General features: G+C 37.1%; 1 protein-coding gene across 1 annotated transcript in view; it reads left to right on the forward strand.

Annotated features, from left to right (window-relative positions):
• Positions 1 to 20,100, forward strand: part of LOC311226746 (partitioning defective 3 homolog) — a gene marked incomplete at its 3' end in the record, with an annotated part of 616,272 nt that overhangs the window by 543,782 nt on the left and 52,390 nt on the right. The window contains 2 exon segments of the mRNA XM_084312156.1: positions 1,451 to 1,605; positions 2,865 to 2,909. Coding sequence (XP_084168282.1) covers positions 1,451 to 1,605; positions 2,865 to 2,909 — 200 coding nt within the window.

The following is a 20,100-nucleotide window of genomic DNA, read 5'->3' on the forward strand; positions in this document are numbered from 1 at the left end:
CCCCTAGGCTCTGGAATGAGCTCCCCCAGGTCTGGAGAGCCTCCCCCTCTGTGGCCCCCAGGCTCTGGAATGAGCTCCCCCAGGTCTGGAGAGCCTCCCCCTCTGTGGCCCCTAGGCTCTGGAATGAGCTCCCCCAGGTCTGGAGAGCCTCCCCCTCTGTGGCCCCTAGGCTCTGGAATGAGCTCCCCCAGGTCTGGAGAGCCTCCCCCTCTGTGGCCCCCAGGCTCTGGAATGAGCTCCCCCAGGTCTGGAGAGCCTCCCCCTATGTGGCCCCTAGGCTCTGGAATGAGCTCCCCCAGGTCTGGAGAGCCTCCCCCTCTGTGGCCCCTAGGCTCTGGAATGAGGTCCCCCAGGTCTGGAGAGCCTCCCCCTCTGTGGCCCCTAGGCTCTGGAATGAGCTCCCCCAGGTCTGGAGAGCCTCCCCCTCTGTGGCCCCTAGGCTCTGGAATGAGGTCCCCCAGGTCTGGAGAGCCTCCCCCTCTGTGGCCCCCAGGCTCTGGAATGAGCTCCCCCAGGTCTGGAGAGCCTCCCCCTATGTGGCCCCTAGGCTCTGGAATGAGCTCCCCCAGGTCTGGAGAGCCTCCCCCTCTGTGGCCCCTAGGCTCTGGAATGAGCTCCCCCAGGTCTGGAGAGCCTCCCCCTCTGTGGACTCGTTCAAGGGGCAGCTAAAAACCCACCTGTTCTACACCTGTGATTTAGTTTCTTCTCTTTTTGTCCGTGCCTGTTTTTATATTGTATGTTTTTATGAATTTACCTCTTCTTTTGTTTTTTAAACTTGTGAAGCACTGTTTTTACACAGTTTTTACATTGGATGTTTTTTTTTGTTCGTTAATTTTATTTTTTGTTTTTAAACTTGTGAAGCACTCTGTGCATTCGTGCTGGGAAGGGTGCTACACAAATAAAGCCTTACTTACTTACTATTTCTTTTTTTAATATTTGGAAAAATTAAATAAAGATTTAATTATAGATCAATTTAATCACAGTACACTTTCTATCTCTCCCTCTCTCTATATCCCTCCCCCTCTCTCTCGCCCCCCATCTCTCTCCCTCTCTCTCTCTCTCTCTATCCCTCTCTCTCTCCCTCCCCCTCTCTCTATCCCTCTCTCTCTCTCTCCCTCTCTCTATATCTTTCCCTCTCTATCTCCCTCCCCCTATCTCTCTCCCCCCCTCTATCTCCCTCTCTCTCCCTCCCCCTCTCTCTCTCCCCCTCTCTCTCTCCCTCTATATCTCTCTCTCCCTCTCTCTCTCCCTCCCCCTCTCTCTCCCCATCCCCCTCCCCCATCCCCCTCTTTTACTATGTTATTTGATACTATCTTGTCTAGCACAGTCTCTGGAGCGTAACAGTAAGAAGCATTTTGTATGAAAGTATTCTGTACTTCTGTATGACAACTATTAAAGAAATTTGAAACTTGAAACTTGAAACTCTCTCTCCCCCTCCATTCCTCTTAAGTTCCCTGAGTCCGGACGAGGTGGACGACGACAGTGCCTTCCAGCGGGAGGGGTTCGGCCGTCAGAGCATGTCGGAGAAGCGCACCAAGCAGTTCGGCGACGCAGCAGGCCAGCTGGAGATCATCAAGACGCGCAAGTCCAAGAGCATGGACCTAGGTACCCCCCTGGGACACTGGACACTGTCCATACAATCACTATGTATTCACCTAGGTACCCCCCTGGGACACTGGACACTGTCCATACAATCACTATGTCTTCACCTAGGTACCCCCCTGGGACACTGGACACTGTCCATACAATCACTATGTCTTCACCTAGGTACCCCCCTGGGACACTGGACACTGTCCATACAATCACTCTGTCTTCACCTAGGTACCCCCCTGGGACACTGGACACTGTCCATACAATCACTATGTCTTCACCTAGGTACCCCCCTGGGACACTGGACACTGTCCATACAATCACTATGTCTTCACCTAGGTACCCCCCTGGGACACTGGACACTGTCCATACAATCACTATGTCTTCACATAGGTACCCCCCTGGGACACTGGACACTGTCCATACAATCACTCTGTCTTCACCTAGGTACCCCCCTGGGACACTGGACACTGTCCATACAATCACTCTGTCTTCACCTAGGTACCCCCCTGGGACACTGGACACTGTCCATACAATCACTCTGTCTTCCCAAGTCCTCCACCACCTTTCTGTCCCAGACTCCTTATCTCCTTATTCACTTCGCTGACATTTTGGTAAAATGTGATTATTATTATATGTGAATATGAGGTACTGATGCCATGGTTAAAACAACAGGCAGAATACACAGAATTACAAGCGTGTGTAATACGTCAGAATTACAAACTGATGTATCAGAATTACAAAGAATGTAATACTGTATATCAGAATTACAAACTAATGTAATATATCAGAATTACCGATTCCGTTTTTTTCACACCGCCCTAGTTTTCATGTTTTGAAATACATTGAAGTGAATTAGTCATCACCTACACAGAAATGCATTCACAGTGATCTACGAAAACAAAGATGGTGGCGAAGTGAATACGGCGAACTAATGCATTATCCAACATTCTTCAGATCCCTTGAAAATGGCTTTGAAAAACCCAGTTGGCCGATCGCTTCTGGCTGTAAAACCGCCTCTTTCTTCTCTCACACGTCTGATCTCCAACCACCTGGATGGTTTTGTCTGCATCATGTTCATATCACAATGATATCCAATTGCTATCCTCAACAACTCTTTAACCCAAACCCCCCCACCCACCCAAAACCTTTCCGCATGATGCCTGACTCTAATTGAGATGTGATTGTGATGTTTGCCCAGAATGCTGCATGTGGAACGTCACTAACCCCAATTGTTTCTGCCCTCTGTCCTCCTCCCTTCCTCCCTTTAACAGTAGCCGACGAGATTAACCTCACCCCTCGCCCCGACCCCGACGCAGGTAAGGATGGGCACGACCGCAACGGTGGAACGGACAAGTCATCACCGTTATCACCGCGCTGTTCTCAATATATATAGTGTGTTTATGCTTGGAGACGGAGTGTCGAATGCTCTTAGAAAGGATGTGTTATTTTCAGGGAGCGACAACCAGACAGAGCGAGTGCAGTGTGTTGCTTTCTCACACGTGTTGAAAATAGAATTTGGGGCCAAAGTGAGCTTTATGTAAAATCAAAGGTATTGATAGAGTTGCTTTAAATACATAAATCACATTCAGATCATGTCCAGATTTTCCATTGGGGATATCATTTGAAGTAGAAAAAAGGTAATAAATCGCAATATATTGCAAATGCAATATTACAATACAGTGACTCTAGTATCATTCACCCCTTGTAAACTATACAAGAAGACTAAAATGTAAACTGTAAACTATACAAGACAACTCAAATGTAAACTATACAATAAGACTCAAATGTAAACTACAAGATGACTCAAATGTAAACTACAAGACAACTCGAATGTAAACTATACAAGAAGACTCAAATGTAAACTACAAGACAACTCGAATGTAAACTATACAAGAAGACTCAAATGTAAACTACAAGACAACTCAAATGTAAACTATACAAGATGACTCAAATGTAAACTACAAGAAGACTCTAATGTAAACTACAAGAAGACTCAAATGTAAACTATACAAGAAGACTCAAATGTAAACTACAAGATGACTCAAATGTAAACTACAAGACAACTCGAATGTAAACTATACAAGAAGACTCAAATGTAAACTACAAGACAACTCAAATGTAAACTATACAAGATGACTCAAATGTAAACTACAAGAAGACTCTAATGTAAACTACAAGAAGACTCAAATGTAAACTATACAAGACGACTCAAATGTAAACTATACAAGACGACTCAAATGTAAACTATACAAGAAGACTCAAATGTAAACTATAAAAGACGACGCAAATGTAAACTATACAAGACGACTCAAATGTAAACTTTGCAAGAAGACTATAATGTAAACTACAAGAAGACTCAAATGTAAACTACAAGAAGACTCAAATGTAAACTAAAAGATGCCTCAAATGTAAACTATACAAGAAGACTCAAATGTAAACTACAAGAAGACTCGAATGTAAACTATACAAGACGACTCAAATGTAAACTATGCAAGACGACTCAAATGTAAACTATACAAGATGACTCAAATGTAAACTATACAAGATGACTCAAATGTAAACTATACAAGACGACTCAAATGTAAACTACAAGATGACTCAAATGCAAACTATACAAGAAGACTCAAATGTAAACTATACAAGAAGACTCAAATGTAAACTATACAAGACGACTCAAATGTAAACTACAAGATGACTCAAATGTAAACTATACAAGAAGACTCAAATGTAAACTACAAGATGACTCAAATGTAAACTATACAAGAAGACTCAAATGTAAACTATACAAGACAACTCAAATGTAAACTATACAAAAAGATTCAAATGTAAACTACAAGAAGACTCAAATGTAAACTACAATAAGACTCAAATGTAAACTACAAGAATACTCAAATGTAAACTACAAGACGACTCAAATGTAAACTACAAGATGACTCAAATGTAAACTACAAGAAGACTCAAATGTAAACTACAAGACGACTCAAATGTAAACTATACAAGACTACTCAAATGTAAACTATACAATACGACGCAAATGTGAACTACAAGATGACTCAAATGTAAACTATACAAGAAGACTCAAATGTAAACTACAAGACAACTTACAGTAAATGTAAACTATACAAGATTACTCAAATGTAAACTACAAGAAGACTTGAATGTAAACTACAAGAAGACTCAAATGTAAACTATACAAGAAGACTCAAATGTAAACTATACAAGAAGACTCAAATGTAAACTACAAGATAACTCAAATGTAAACTATACAAGAAGACTCAAATGTAAACTATAAAAGACGACTCAAATGTAAACTATACAAGACGACTCAAATGTAAACTACAAGAAGACTCAAATGTAAACTACAAGAAGACTCAAATGTAAACTATACAAGAAGACTCAAATGTAAACTACAAGATGACTCAAATGTAAACTATACAAGACGACTCAAATGTAAACTATACAAGACGACTCAAATGTAAACTATACAAGATGACTCAAATGTAAACTATACAAGAAGACTCAAATGTAAACTATACAAGACGACTCAAATGTAAACTATACAAGACGACTCAAATGTAAACTATACAAGACAACTCAAATGTAAACTTTACAAGAAGACTCAAATGTAAACTATACAAGAAGACTCGAATGTAAACTACAAGAAGACTCAAATGTAAACTACAAGATGTCTCAAATGTAAACTATACAAGAAGACTCAAATGTAAACTACAAGAATACTCAAATGTAAACTATACAAGAATACTCAAATGTAAACTATACAAGACGACTCAAATGTAAACTATACAAGACGACTCAAATGTAAACTACAAGAAGACTCAAATGTAAACTACAAGAAGACTCAAATGTAAACTATACAAGAAGACTCAAATGTAAACTACAAGATGACTCAAATGTAAACTATACAAGACGACTCAAATGTAAACTATACAAGACGACTCAAATGTAAACTATACAAGATGACTCAAATGTAAACTATACAAGAAGACTCAAATGTAAACTATACAAGACGACTCAAATGTAAACTATACAAGACGACTCAAATGTAAACTATACAAGACAACTCAAATGTAAACTTTACAAGAAGACTCAAATGTAAACTATACAAGAAGACTCGAATGTAAACTACAAGAAGACTCAAATGTAAACTACAAGGTGCCTCAAATGTAAACTATACAAGAAGACTCAAATGTAAACTACAAGAATACTCAAATGTAAACTATACAAGAAGACTCAAATGTAAACTATACAAGATGACTCAAATGTAAACTATACAAGAATACTCAAATGTAAACTACAAGACAACTCAAATGTAAACTATACAAGACAACTCAAATGTAAACTTTACAAGAAGACTCAAATGTAAACTATACAAGAAGACTCGAATGTAAACTACAAGAAGACTCAAATGTAAACTACAAGATGCCTCAAATGTAAACTATACAAGAAGACTCAAATGTAAACTACAAGAAGACTCAAATGTAAACTATACAAGACGACTCAAATGTAAACTATATAAGACGACTCAAATGTAAACTATACAAGACAACTCAAATGTAAACTATACAAGAAGACTCAAATGTAAACTATACAAGAAGACTCAAATGTAAACTATACAATAATACTCAAATGTAAACTACAAGACAACTCAAATGTAAACTATACAAGACGACTCAAATGTAAACTATACAAGACGACTCAAATGTAAACTATACAAGAAGACTCAAATGTAAACTATTCAAGAAGACTCAAATGCAAACTATACAAGAAGACTTAATGTAAACTATACAATACAACTCAAATGTAAACTATACAAGACGACTCAAATGTAAACTACAAGAAGACTCAAATGTAAACTACAAGACGACTCAAATGTAAACTACAAGATGACTCAAATGTAAACTACAAGAAGACTCAAATGTAAACTACAAGATGACTCAAATGTAAACTATACAAGACGACTCAAATGTAAACTACAAGAAGACTCAAATGTAAACTATACAAGACAACTCAAATGTAAACTATACAAAAAGACTCAAATGTAAACTACAAGAAGACTCAAATGTAAACTACAAGAAGACTCAAATGTAAACTACAAGAAGACTCAAATGTAAACTACAAGACAACTCAAATGTAAACTATAAGATGACTCAAATGTAAACTACAAGAAGACTCAAATGTAAACTACAAGACGACTCAAATGTAAACTATAAAAGACGACGCAAATGTAAACTATACAAGACGACTCAAATGTAAACTTTACAAGAAGACTATAATGTAAACTACAAGAATACTCAAATGTAAACGACAAGAAGACTCAAATGTAAACTAAAAGATGCCTCAAATGTAAACTATACAAGAAGACTCAAATGTAAACTACAAGAAGACTCGAATGTAAACTATACAAGACGACTCAAATGTAAACTATACAAGACGACTCAAATGTAAACTATACAAGATGACTCAAATGTAAACTATACAAGATGACTCAAATGTAAACTATACAAGACGACTCAAATGTAAACTACAAGATGACTCAAATGTAAACTATACAAGAAGACTCAAATGTAAACTATACAAGAAGACTCAAATGTAAACTATACAAGACGACTCAAATGTAAACTACAAGATGACTCAAATGTAAACTATACAAGAAGACTCAAATGTAAACTACAAGATGACTCAAATGTAAACTATACAAGAAGACTCAAATGTAAACTATACAAGACAACTCAAATGTAAACTATACAAAAAGATTCAAATGTAAACTACAAGAAGACTCAAATGTAAACTACAATAAGACTCAAATGTAAACTACAAGAATACTCAAATGTAAACTACAAGACGACTCAAATGTAAACTACAAGATGACTCAAATGTAAACTACAAGAAGACTCAAATGTAAACTACAAGACGACTCAAATGTAAACTATACAAGACTACTCAAATGTAAACTATACAATACGACACAAATGTGAACTACAAGATGACTCAAATGTAAACTATACAAGAAGACTCAAATGTAAACTACAAGACAACTTAAATGTAAACTATACAAGATTACTCAAATGTAAACTACAATAAGACTTGAATGTAAACTACAAGAAGACTCAAATGTAAACTATACAAGAAGACTCAAATGTAAACTATACAAGAAGACTCAAATGTAAACTACAAGATAACTCAAATGTAAACTATACAAGAATACTCAAATGTAAACTATACAAGACGACTCAAATGTAAACTATACAAGACGACTCGAATGTAAACTACAAGAAGACTCAAATGTAAACTACAAGAAGACTCAAATGTAAACTATACAAGAAGACTCAAATGTAAACTACAAGATGACTCAAATGTAAACTATACAAGACGACTCAAATGTAAACTATACAAGACGACTCAAATGTAAACTATACAAGATGACTCAAATGTAAACTATACAAGAAGACTCAAATGTAAACTATACAAGACGACTAAAATGTAAACTATACAAGACGACTCAAATGTAAACTATACAAGACAACTCAAATGTAAACTTTACAAGAAGACTCAAATGTAAACTATACAAGAAGACTCGGATGTAAACTACAAGAAGACTCAAATGTAAACTACAAGATGCCTCAAATGTAAACTATACAAGAAGACTCAAATGTAAACTACAAGAATACTCAAATGTAAACTATACAAGAAGACTCAAATGTAAACTATACAAGAAGACTCGAATGTAAACTACAAGAAGACTCAAATGTAAACTACAAGATGCCTCAAATGTAAACTATACAAGAAGACTCAAATGTAAACTACAAGAAGACTCAAATGTAAACTATACAAGATGACTCAAATGTAAACTATATAAGACGACTCAAATGTAAACTATACAAGACAACTCAAATGTAAACTATACAAGAAGACTCAAATGTAAACTATACAAGAAGACTCAAATGTAAACTATACAATAATACTCAAATGTAAACTACAAGACAACTCAAATGTAAACTATACAAGACGACTCAAATGTAAACTATAAAAGACGACGCAAATGTAAACTATACAAGACGACTCAAATGTAAACTTTACAAGAAGACTATAATGTAAACTACAAGAAGACTCAAATGTAAACGACAAGAAGACTCAAATGTAAACTAAAAGATGCCTCAAATGTAAACTATACAAGAAGACTCAAATGTAAACTACAAGAAGACTCGAATGTAAACTATACAAGACGACTCAAATGTAAACTATACAAGACGACTCAAATGTAAACTATACAATATGACTCAAATGTAAACTATACAAGATGACTCAAATGTAAACTATACAAGACGACTCAAATGTAAACTACAAGATGACTCAAATGTAAACTATACAAGAAGACTCAAATGTAAACTATACAATAAGACTCAAATGTAAACTATACAAGACGACTCAAATGTAAACTACAAGATGACTCAAATGTAAACTATACAAGAAGACTCAAATGTAAACTACAAGATGACTCAAATGTAAACTATACAAGAAGACTCAAATGTAAACTATACAAGACAACTCAAATGTAAACTATACAAAAAGATTCAAATGTAAACTACAAGAAGACTCAAATGTAAACTACAATAAGACTCAAATGTAAACTACAAGACTACTCAAATGTAAACTACAAGACGACTCAAATGTAAACTACAAGATGACTCAAATGTAAACTACAAGAAGACTCAAATGTAAACTACAAGATGACTCAAATGTAAACTATACAAGACTACTCAAATGTAAACTATACAATACGACGCAAATGTGAACTACAAGATGACTCAAATGTAAACTATACAAGAAGACTCAAATGTAAACTACAAGACAACTTAAATGTAAACTATACAAGATTACTCAAATGTAAACTACAATAAGACTCGAATGTAAACTACAAGAAGACTCAAATGTAAACTATACAAGAAGACTCAAATGTAAACTATACAAGAAGACTCAAATGTAAACTACAAGATAACTCAAATGTAAACTATACAAGAATACTCAAATGTAAACTATACAAGACGACTCAAATGTAAACTATACAAGACGACTCAAATGTAAACTACAAGAAGACTCAAATGTAAACTACAAGAAGACTCAAATGTAAACTATACAAGAAGACTCAAATGTAAACTACAAGATGACTCAAATGTAAACTATACAAGACGACTCAAATGTAAACTATACAAGACGACTCAAATGTAAACTATACAAGATGACTCAAATGTAAACTATACAAGAAGACTCAAATGTAAACTATACAAGACGACTCAAATGTAAACTATACAAGACGACTCAAATGTAAACTATACAAGACAACTCAAATGTAAACTTTACAAGAAGACTCAAATGTAAACTATACAAGAAGACTCGAATGTAAACTACAAGAAGACTCAAATGTAAACTACAAGGTGCCTCAAATGTAAACTATACAAGAAGACTCAAATGTAAACTACAAGAATACTCAAATGTAAACTATACAAGAAGACTCAAATGTAAACTATACAAGATGACTCAAATGTAAACTATACAAGAATACTCAAATGTAAACTACAAGACAACTCAAATGTAAACTATACAAGACAACTCAAATGTAAACTTTACAAGAAGACTCAAATGTAAACTATACAAGAAGACTCGAATGTAAACTACAAGAAGACTCAAATGTAAACTACAAGATGCCTCAAATGTAAACTATACAAGAAGACTCAAATGTAAACTACAAGAAGACTCAAATGTAAACTATACAAGACGACTCAAATGTAAACTATATAAGACGACTCAAATGTAAACTATACAAGACAACTCAAATGTAAACTATACAAGAAGACTCAAATGTAAACTATACAAGAAGACTCAAATGTAAACTATACAATAATACTCAAATGTAAACTACAAGACAACTCAAATGTAAACTATACAAGACGACTCAAATGTAAACTATACAAGACGACTCAAATGTAAACTATACAAGAAGACTCAAATGTAAACTATTCAAGAAGACTCAAATGCAAACTATACAAGAAGACTTAATGTAAACTATACAAGACAACTCAAATGTAAACTATACAAGACGACTCAAATGTAAACTACAAGAAGACTCAAATGTAAACTACAAGACGACTCAAATGTAAACTACAAGATGACTCAAATGTAAACTACAAGAAGACTCAAATGTAAACTACAAGATGACTCAAATGTAAACTATACAAGACGACTCAAATGTAAACTACAAGAAGACTCAAATGTAAACTATACAAGACAACTCAAATGTAAACTATACAAAAAGACTCAAATGTAAACTACAAGAAGACTCAAATGTAAACTACAAGAAGACTCAAATGTAAACTACAAGAAGACTCAAATGTAAACTACAAGACAACTCAAATGTAAACTATAAGATGACTCAAATGTAAACTACAAGAAGACTCAAATGTAAACTACAAGACGACTCAAATGTAAACTATACAAGAGGACTCAAATGTAAACTATACAAGACGACTCAAATGTAAACTACAAGATGACTCAAATGTAAACTACAAGATGACTCAAATGTAAACTATACAAGATGACTCAAATGTAAACTATACAAGAAGACTCAAATGTAAACTATACAAGAAGACGCAAATGTAAACTATACAAGACGACTCAAATGTAAACTATACAAGAATACTCAAATGTAAACTACAAGACAACTCAAATGTAAACTATACAAGACAACTCAAATGTAAACTTTACAAGAAGACTCAAATGTAAACTATATAAGAAGACTCGAATGTAAACTACAAGAAGACTCAAATGTAAACTACAAGATGCCTCAAATGTAAACTATACAAGAAGACTCAAATGTAAACTACAAGATGACTCAAATGTAAACTATACAAGACGACTCAAATGTAAACTATACAAGACGACTCAAATGTAAACTATACAAGACAACTCAAATGTAAACTATACAAGAAGACTCAAATGTAAACTATACAAGAAGACTCAAATGTAAACTATACAATAATACTCAAATGTAAACTACAAGACAACTCAAATGTAAACTATACAAGACGACTCAAATGTAAACTATACAAGACGACTCAAATGTAAACTATACAAGAAGACTCAAATGTAAACTATTCAAGAAGACTCAAATGCAAACTATACAAGAAGACTCAAATGTAAACTATACAAGACAACTCAAATGTAAACTATACAAGACGACTCAAATGTAAACTACAAGAAGACTCGAATGTAAACTACAAGACGACTAAAATGTAAACTACAAGATGACTCAAATGTAAACTACAAGAAGACTCAAATGTAAACTACAAGACGACTCAAATGTAAACTATACAAGACAACTCAGATGTAAACTACAAGAAGACTCAAATGTAAACTATACAAGACAACTCAAATGTAAACTATACAAAAAGACTCAAATGTAAACTACAAGAAGACTCAAATGTAAACTACAAGAAGACTCAAATGTAAACTACAAGAAGACTCAAATGTAAACTACAAGACGACTCAAATGTAAACTATAAGATGACTCAAATGTAAACTACAAGAAGACTCAAATGTAAACTACAAGACGACTCAAATGTAAACTATACAAGAAGACTCAAATGTAAACTATACAAGATGACTCAAATGTAAACTATACAAGAAGACTCAAATGTAAACTATACAAGACGACTCAAATGTAAACTACAAGATGACTCAAATGTAAACTACAAGACGACTCAAATGTAAACTATACAAGAAGACTCAAATGTAAACTATACAAGACTACTCAAATGTAAACTATACAAGACGACTCAAATGTAAACTACAAGATGACTCAAATGTAAACTACAAGAAGACTCAAATGTAAACTATACAAAATGACTCAAATGTAAACTATACAAGAAGACTCAAATGTAAACTATACAAGAAGACTCAAATGTAAAGTTCCGCAGTATGCCCCCATTGACTTCCACTATCGCCAAGAATTGCTACCAATTCATACTTCCAGTATCTCAAAATGCCAAGCCACTGGTATAAGTGGCTTTTGAATGAACTGAACATGAGGATAAATCAGATACACTTCTTAAAAAACATGATGAGACTCTATGATGAGACTATGATGAGACTTCATGATCAGACTCCATGATTCCGCTGCATCAATACAAAAAGCAGTCCTTCCTAGATTAGTTCTAGCACAGGGTGCCTGAAGAACTAGACAATCACTGGAGTGCGTTAAAGGAACACGCCAACATTTTGGGAAATTAGCTTACCGTCTTCTCCAGAGAGAGACAAGAAGATAGATGCCAGTTTCCTCTCTGTGCGTTCAGTAGAAAGCTATCTGGCTGCACGTTAGCCTAGCTTAGCACAATGAATGGAAGCGGACATGGCCGGTTAGCCTAGGCCTTCTCCAACTAGCACATCTCCCGAAGGTTAACCGGCCATGTCCGCTTCCATCCATTGTGCTAAGCTAGGCTAACTTGCGGTGTCATTTACAGAGTAGGGCTTTATAAATACACAGATACCAATGATTACTGTGCCTGTCAGCCAGAGAAGCCCAACCAACCGTATATAATTCAGTGTTGAGTGCTCAGTGGTTAGCAGCGGAGCATGAGATTACACCTTTGGTATTGTATATATTCCTCCCGTGCCAGTGAGTCAGTGTGTGGAGTGGCATCGTTGGCAATGATGGAGGTCAGCTGGGCCCGCATAGCCTTTTCATACACGATGCCACAGAGCAGGACATGATGCTTAACCCTTTCACTGCCACACTACAGAAGGTTAACCCTTTACTATCAGTAGTATGTGATAGTAAAGGGTTAACCTTATGTAGTGTGGCAGTGAAAGGGTTAACCTGCTGTAGTGCGGCAGTGAAAGGGTTAACCTTATGTGTATTGTCGCAGTGAAAGGGTTAACTGTTTGGTAGTGCAGCAGTGCAATGGTTAATTGTATCATGCAGTAACACCTGTATGGAAGCATCGGTGTTCCTTGTGATTCCACTTTTTTTAATTTAAGTTTTTCCTTTAACCCTTTCACTGCCACACTACATAAAGTTAACCCTTTCACTAACACACTACAGACGGTTAACCATCTGTACTAGTGTGTTAGTGAAAGGGTTAACCTTCTGTAGTGGGGCAGTGAAAGGGTTAAGCCTTTGGTAGTGTGGTAGTGAAAGGGTTAATGTGTCACCTGTCTACACAGGGAATAGAACCCCTAACCCCGGCAGTGTTAGTGCCATGCTCTACCCACTGAGCTGCACAGGTAGTAGAACCCCTAACTCTGACCCCCCCCCCTCCCCCCCCCCCAGACCTTTTGAGACGGTTTGAGGTCATCTTTTGAAGAATGTGCGTTTCGACTACATGGATTTGAGATTCTCCTTCATTCAGACGTGTCCGTACCACTAGAGTGAGAGAACGCGGCCTGTCCTTGGCTAAGTGTTGACAGATCCATTCGTCATTGTCAGGCCCTGTGTGTTGTCACTTCCTCTTTAATATAACAGCCACTTCTGTAGTCACCGACGGAGGCGAGAGGGAGGGAGAGACGAGGAGAGGAATAGAGAGAGAGAGAGAGAGGGATGGAGAGAGATAGAGAGGAGGAGAGGGGGCGGGAGGGAGGGAGGGGGAGATGGAGAGAGAGAGGGAGGGCGGGATATAGAGGGAGGGAGGGAGAGAGATAGAGGGGAGGGAGAGGGAGGGAGGGAGATATATGGGGAGGGAGGGATAGAGATAGAGAGGATGAGAGGGAGGGAGGGAGAGAGAGAGAGGGAGGGAGGGAGAGATATAGAGAGAGGGGGGAGGGAGAGAGGGAGGGAGAGAGAGAGAGAGAGGGAGGGAGATATAGATAGATGGATAGCAGTTAGGAACAAATGCTGAAAAACGTCCAACTTTGATGTTATTCTACCAACAACCAGAAGGCCTATATTCACAAGATACGATAACAGCAGGACTGGATTATCCCTGAGGTGCTATTACTGAGTTGTTGCTGCACAGCATCTGCTGAATAGAAATGTAGAAAGGATTCATAAGAATATAACCTATTTAAATGTAAGAGACAAAAAGGATAAACAAGTAAACACATGTAGTAGGGTAAAGGTAAATAGGAATGCAAATACATGTAATGAATAAACAATCATTTTATTAATGTGCAGTATTTTGTCTTGGTAGTACACAATAAGACATACACACATGGTACAATGACAACAGGACCGTACATACAGTACACAGGAACCACACCACCAATAATTCAGTAAACAACAGACTACAGGTACAGTATCACTCTCCCAAGTACTGTGTACATCAAACAACAACAACACTATAGGTATCAATGTATACTGTACATTTGGTAATTATGCACATCATTGTTTTGAAAGAAAAATACATAAAATAGATAAGAGACATGAATACATGTTATTTTATTTTGCTATGTACTGTAAACTCCACAACCTAAAGACCCATAACATATATCATTCTGTAAAACACACTTTTTGGAGATACAAGGGTACACAATAAGACAGACACACATGGTACAATGACAACAGGACGCACATACAGTACACAGTACGACAGACACACATGGTACAATGACAACAGGACGTACATACAGTACACAATAAGACAGACACACATGGTACAGTGACAACAGGACTCACATACAGTACACAGTACGACAGACACACATGGTACAATGACAACAGGACTTACATACAGTACGACAGACACACATGGTACAATGACAACAGGACTTACATACAGTACACAGTACGACAGACACACATGGTACAATGACAACAGGACTTACATACAGTACACAGTACGACAGACACACATGGTACAATGACAACAGGACTCACATACAGTACACAGTACGACAGACACACATGGTACAATGACAACAGGACTTACATACAGTACACAGTACGACAGACACACATGGTACAGTGACAACAGGACCTCACATACAGTACACAGTACGACAGACACACATGGTACAATGACAACAGGACTCACATACAGTACACAGTACGACAGACACACATGGTACAATGACAACAGGACTCACATACAGTACACAGTACGACAGACACACATGGTACAATGACAACAGGACTCACATACAGTACACAGTACGACAGACACACATGGTACAATGACAACAGGACTCACATACAGTACACAGTACGACAGACACACATGGTACAATGACAACAGGACCTCACATACAGTACGACAGACACACATGGTACAATGACAAGTGTTTTTATCCAGTGGGAACAATGTTGACTTAGTCTTGTGGGAAACGTGTGCCTGGGTGAGATCGATCGCATAATGTTCCTGCATGTGGATATTCAGCAGGATCTTGTCTGAGGCTCGTTTGAGTCAAATGTTATTATCATACAGTAGAGTAGAAGATGAAGGCGTTATTGTCATTGCACAATACAGTACAACAAAATGTGTTTGTGTAGCACCTAAAAGATCGATACCTACTGTACATAGACACACTACCATACATACATCAGTGTACCCTTACTCACTATCACACCACACATTCATGTACCCACTCATACCCTCTGCTACACATGCATATTCACAATATGGAGACATAAGCAAGGAATAGTTATTACTTATTGAAACAAAACGTATTGATTTTTTTTTTAAACGTATAGGCTTGGCAACAGATACATCAACTCAATCATTGCACATTCTAAAAATAACTTTAAGAGGTGGTTTCGACAACCGACTCAAGAAAACAAACATTCCCCAGCTTGGGAAAAACAGCACCTATTCAATTCCCCTCCTAACACAGCCGGGCTAATAGATTTCAGTCCTGTTTTCTTTAGCGTTCAGGGTTTATTTTCTCTTCCTATGTGTCTCGACCCCCTACGTTGCTTCTAAAATGCACACATCCCGGCCGCCGGCTAAGTAGTAATGGACCATGGGCCATTTAGCGCCGTTCAAACCCCCCGTCCCGTCCCGCTCGGAACAGATGAACGTGACACAGATCGAAGGGGGCAACGACAGGATAACAAGCGTTGAGAAGAAGCTAATCAATAACATAATCCACTGGAAGGCTTAAACTCTTTAATCGGATAACTTTTCAGATAGTTACTTGGGGGTTACCTAGTTGCCTACATATCATCATGTATAACCTGTATCAGTTATTATGTCAAGATCTGTTGGTGTCGATAATCCCAGTAATAATACCATTACAGTTTTAACAATGACTTTGAAAACACGTTTTATTTCCATCAGATGTTCCTCACTTTGTCACTGTAACAAATCAAATATACAACATTACACTTTTGCTGATATTTTAAGTAAAAATTATATAAATAATGTTAAATAATACAAATGTAATAAATAAATACATTTTAACATTCAATTTTGAGTTTTCCTGAACAAACACAACATTGAGTAGTAGTATCGGAGTAGTTTTACGAGTACATGAGCACAGTACTGTGACATCCCTTCCCATAAATGTCCCTTTCTTTTCCAGGTACATTGAAAGTTAAAAACATGTTTTACAGTAACTGATGTTAAACTTAGATTACAGTTGCCATTTCTAGTACTCATATTACCTCAATACATTACATGTAATCAGTTACCTCATCATTCTAGTACTCATATTACCTCAATACATTACATGTAATCAGTTACCTCCTCATTCTAGTACTCAGATTACCTCAATACAACATGTAATCAGTTACCTCCTCATTCTAGTACTCATATTACCTCAATACACTACATGTAATCAGTTACCTCATCATTTTAGTACTCAGATTACCTCAATGCATTACATGTAATCAGTTACCTCCTCATTCTAGTACTCAGATTACCTCAATACATTACATGTAATCAGTTACCTCATCATTCTAGTACTCAGATTACCTCAATACATTACATGTAATCAGTTACCTCATCATTCTAGTACTCAGATTACATCAATACATTACATGTAATCAGTTACCTCCTCATTCTAGTACTCAGATTACCTCAATACACTACATGTAATCAGTTACCTCATCATTCTAGTACTCATATTACCTCAATACATTACATGTAATCAGTTACCTCCTCATTCTAGTAGTCATATTACCTCAATACACTACATGTAATCAGTTACCTCTTCATTCTAGTACTCATATTACCTCAATACATTACATGTAATCAGTTACCTCCTCATTCTAGTACTCAGATTACCTCAATACATTACATGTAATCAGTTACCTCATCATTCTAGTACTCAGATTACCTCAATACATTACATGTAATCAGTTACCTCCTCATTCTAGTAGTCAGATTACCTTAATACATTACATGTAATCAGTTACCTCCTCATTCTAGTACTCAGATTACCTCAATACATTACATGTAATCAGTTACCTCCTCATTCCCCAGGACAGCGTATCATGGGGTCTACTGAGCTGTGATTGGCTGAGACCTGTTTGTTGACACAGACCCCGGCCATATGTTGGACAGGGACACTTCAGTGGTAGAGGACAGTATGAGACTGTGGGCTACTATCGTCCAAGTCCCCCGGGAATCACCAGGAACTCTACGGCGCTTTCTTTCACTCAAACCTGTTCCGACACGTCGTAAATCCACATCGCGAGTGATATGTGCAAACTTTTTATATATATATACAACTGGATAAGGTGAATGAATTCAGACATCTTTATATCCCTTGTGGGAATTGAACCCACAACCTGCGGTGTTGCGAGTTCCACACTGATATCACCACGAGACAGCCTTCGCCTTGTTCCACCTGCTGAAATGCAGGATGATGGATGTGTGTTTATTATTATAAGACTCTTACTGCACAGCTGAGGAGGATATGAGCTGTCTGTCTGTCTGTCTGTCTGTCTGTCTGTCTGTCCAAACAGACTGCTGTCCACCACAATGAAGTGACCTGTGTTGATTCTCTATTTAACATATTGTCAGTGTTGTATGTTGTATGTAGTCGAGTCACAAAATCTCGAGTCTGAGTCGAGTCTAAGTACGAGTCACCAAAGAAGAGCCTGAGTCGAGTCCTCAAGGTTGAGTCCACTCCACACAATAAAAAAAGGTCTACATTAAACATAAATGACACCTCGGTCACCATTTCAAAAGGAGTTTATTTACTTTGTGACACAATAACCAAACAAATGCACTAGCCATCAATATCTTCTGCCAAATGAGTATGCCATATTATAATTTTTTTAACTGTATTTATTAGGGATGCTCGATATTGGCTTTTTTACCGATACCGATATTCCGATATTGTCCAACTCTTAATTTCCGATACCGATACGATACCGATATCAACCGATACCGATATATGCAGGGTTTCCCCCCAAAAAAACAGAATAATTTCAGGTAACTAATAATTTCACTGGATGCATTCAAAAGGCTTTCTAAATGTAAGCATTATCTGTGCAAAATATGATCATTAAAAAAGTTAAAATTAACATACAAGTTGTTGAATTAAACCAACATGCATACTTTTGACAATAAATAAAATAAGAATTGGTTCTTACTTGCTTGCCTGGGTAAATAAAGGTTAATTTTTTTTTTTTTTTTTTTTTTACCGATACCGATATTTTCCGATATCACATTTTACTGCCGATAATATCGGACATCCCTAGTATTTATCAATTAACAAGTCCTCGTCTGCACCTTCCGAGTCCGAATGCAGTCAGTGCTCGAGTCCAAGTCAGAGTCATCGGTGCTCAAGTCCAAGTCGAGTCACGAGTCCTGAAAATCAGTCCTGGACTCAAGTCCTACAACACTGAGTTCAGTACGGGAGCTGTGTTGCCAGACCTGACTAATTGAAATGAAGTAATCCCCCCCATCCACCCACGAATAGTACTGTCTTTGTTACCAGCTGTTATTGTTTGAACTCTCCGTGTTTTTCAGGAAAGAAATACACAGAAACCTGTGTTGCCAGGTTATTTGAAACTCAGCCGTTTTTCTAAACAAAAGTGACTTGAAGCCATTTGTCAGAACAAGAATTACATTTAAAAAATTTAAATCTCCGCTGAAGTGTGACTATAGCACGGGGCGTCTCGGCGAAGGAAGAGAGAAGAAAACATTATAAATGAAGTGGGTCTCTCTGCATGGAAAACCCATCAGCTCTCGAATTCAGTGAGACGTTCCCTCCTGTCTGCCTGATGAGGATGAATGAGGCCCCGCCAGCTTTCACTTTGCATGTATTACATTTTCTCTCTCTCTCTCTCTCTCTCTCTCTCTCTCTCTCTCTATCTCTCTCTCTATCTCTCTATCTATCTCTCTATCTCTCTCTCTCTCTCTCTTTCTCTCTCTCTATCTCTCTCTCTATCTAACTCTCTCTCACTCCTCTCTCTCTCTCTCACACTCATCTTTCACTATATGGCTCTCTCTCGCTTGCTCTCGCTCTATCTTTATCTCACTATTTCGCTCTCTCTCACTATATCTCTCTCGCTCTCTCTCACTATATCTCTCTCGCTCTCTCTCTCTC

Source organism: Notolepis coatsorum (assembly GCF_963971535.1).
Source record: "Notolepis coatsorum genome assembly, chromosome: 4".
NCBI classification, from domain to species: Eukaryota; Metazoa; Chordata; class Actinopteri; order Aulopiformes; family Paralepididae; genus Notolepis; species Notolepis coatsorum.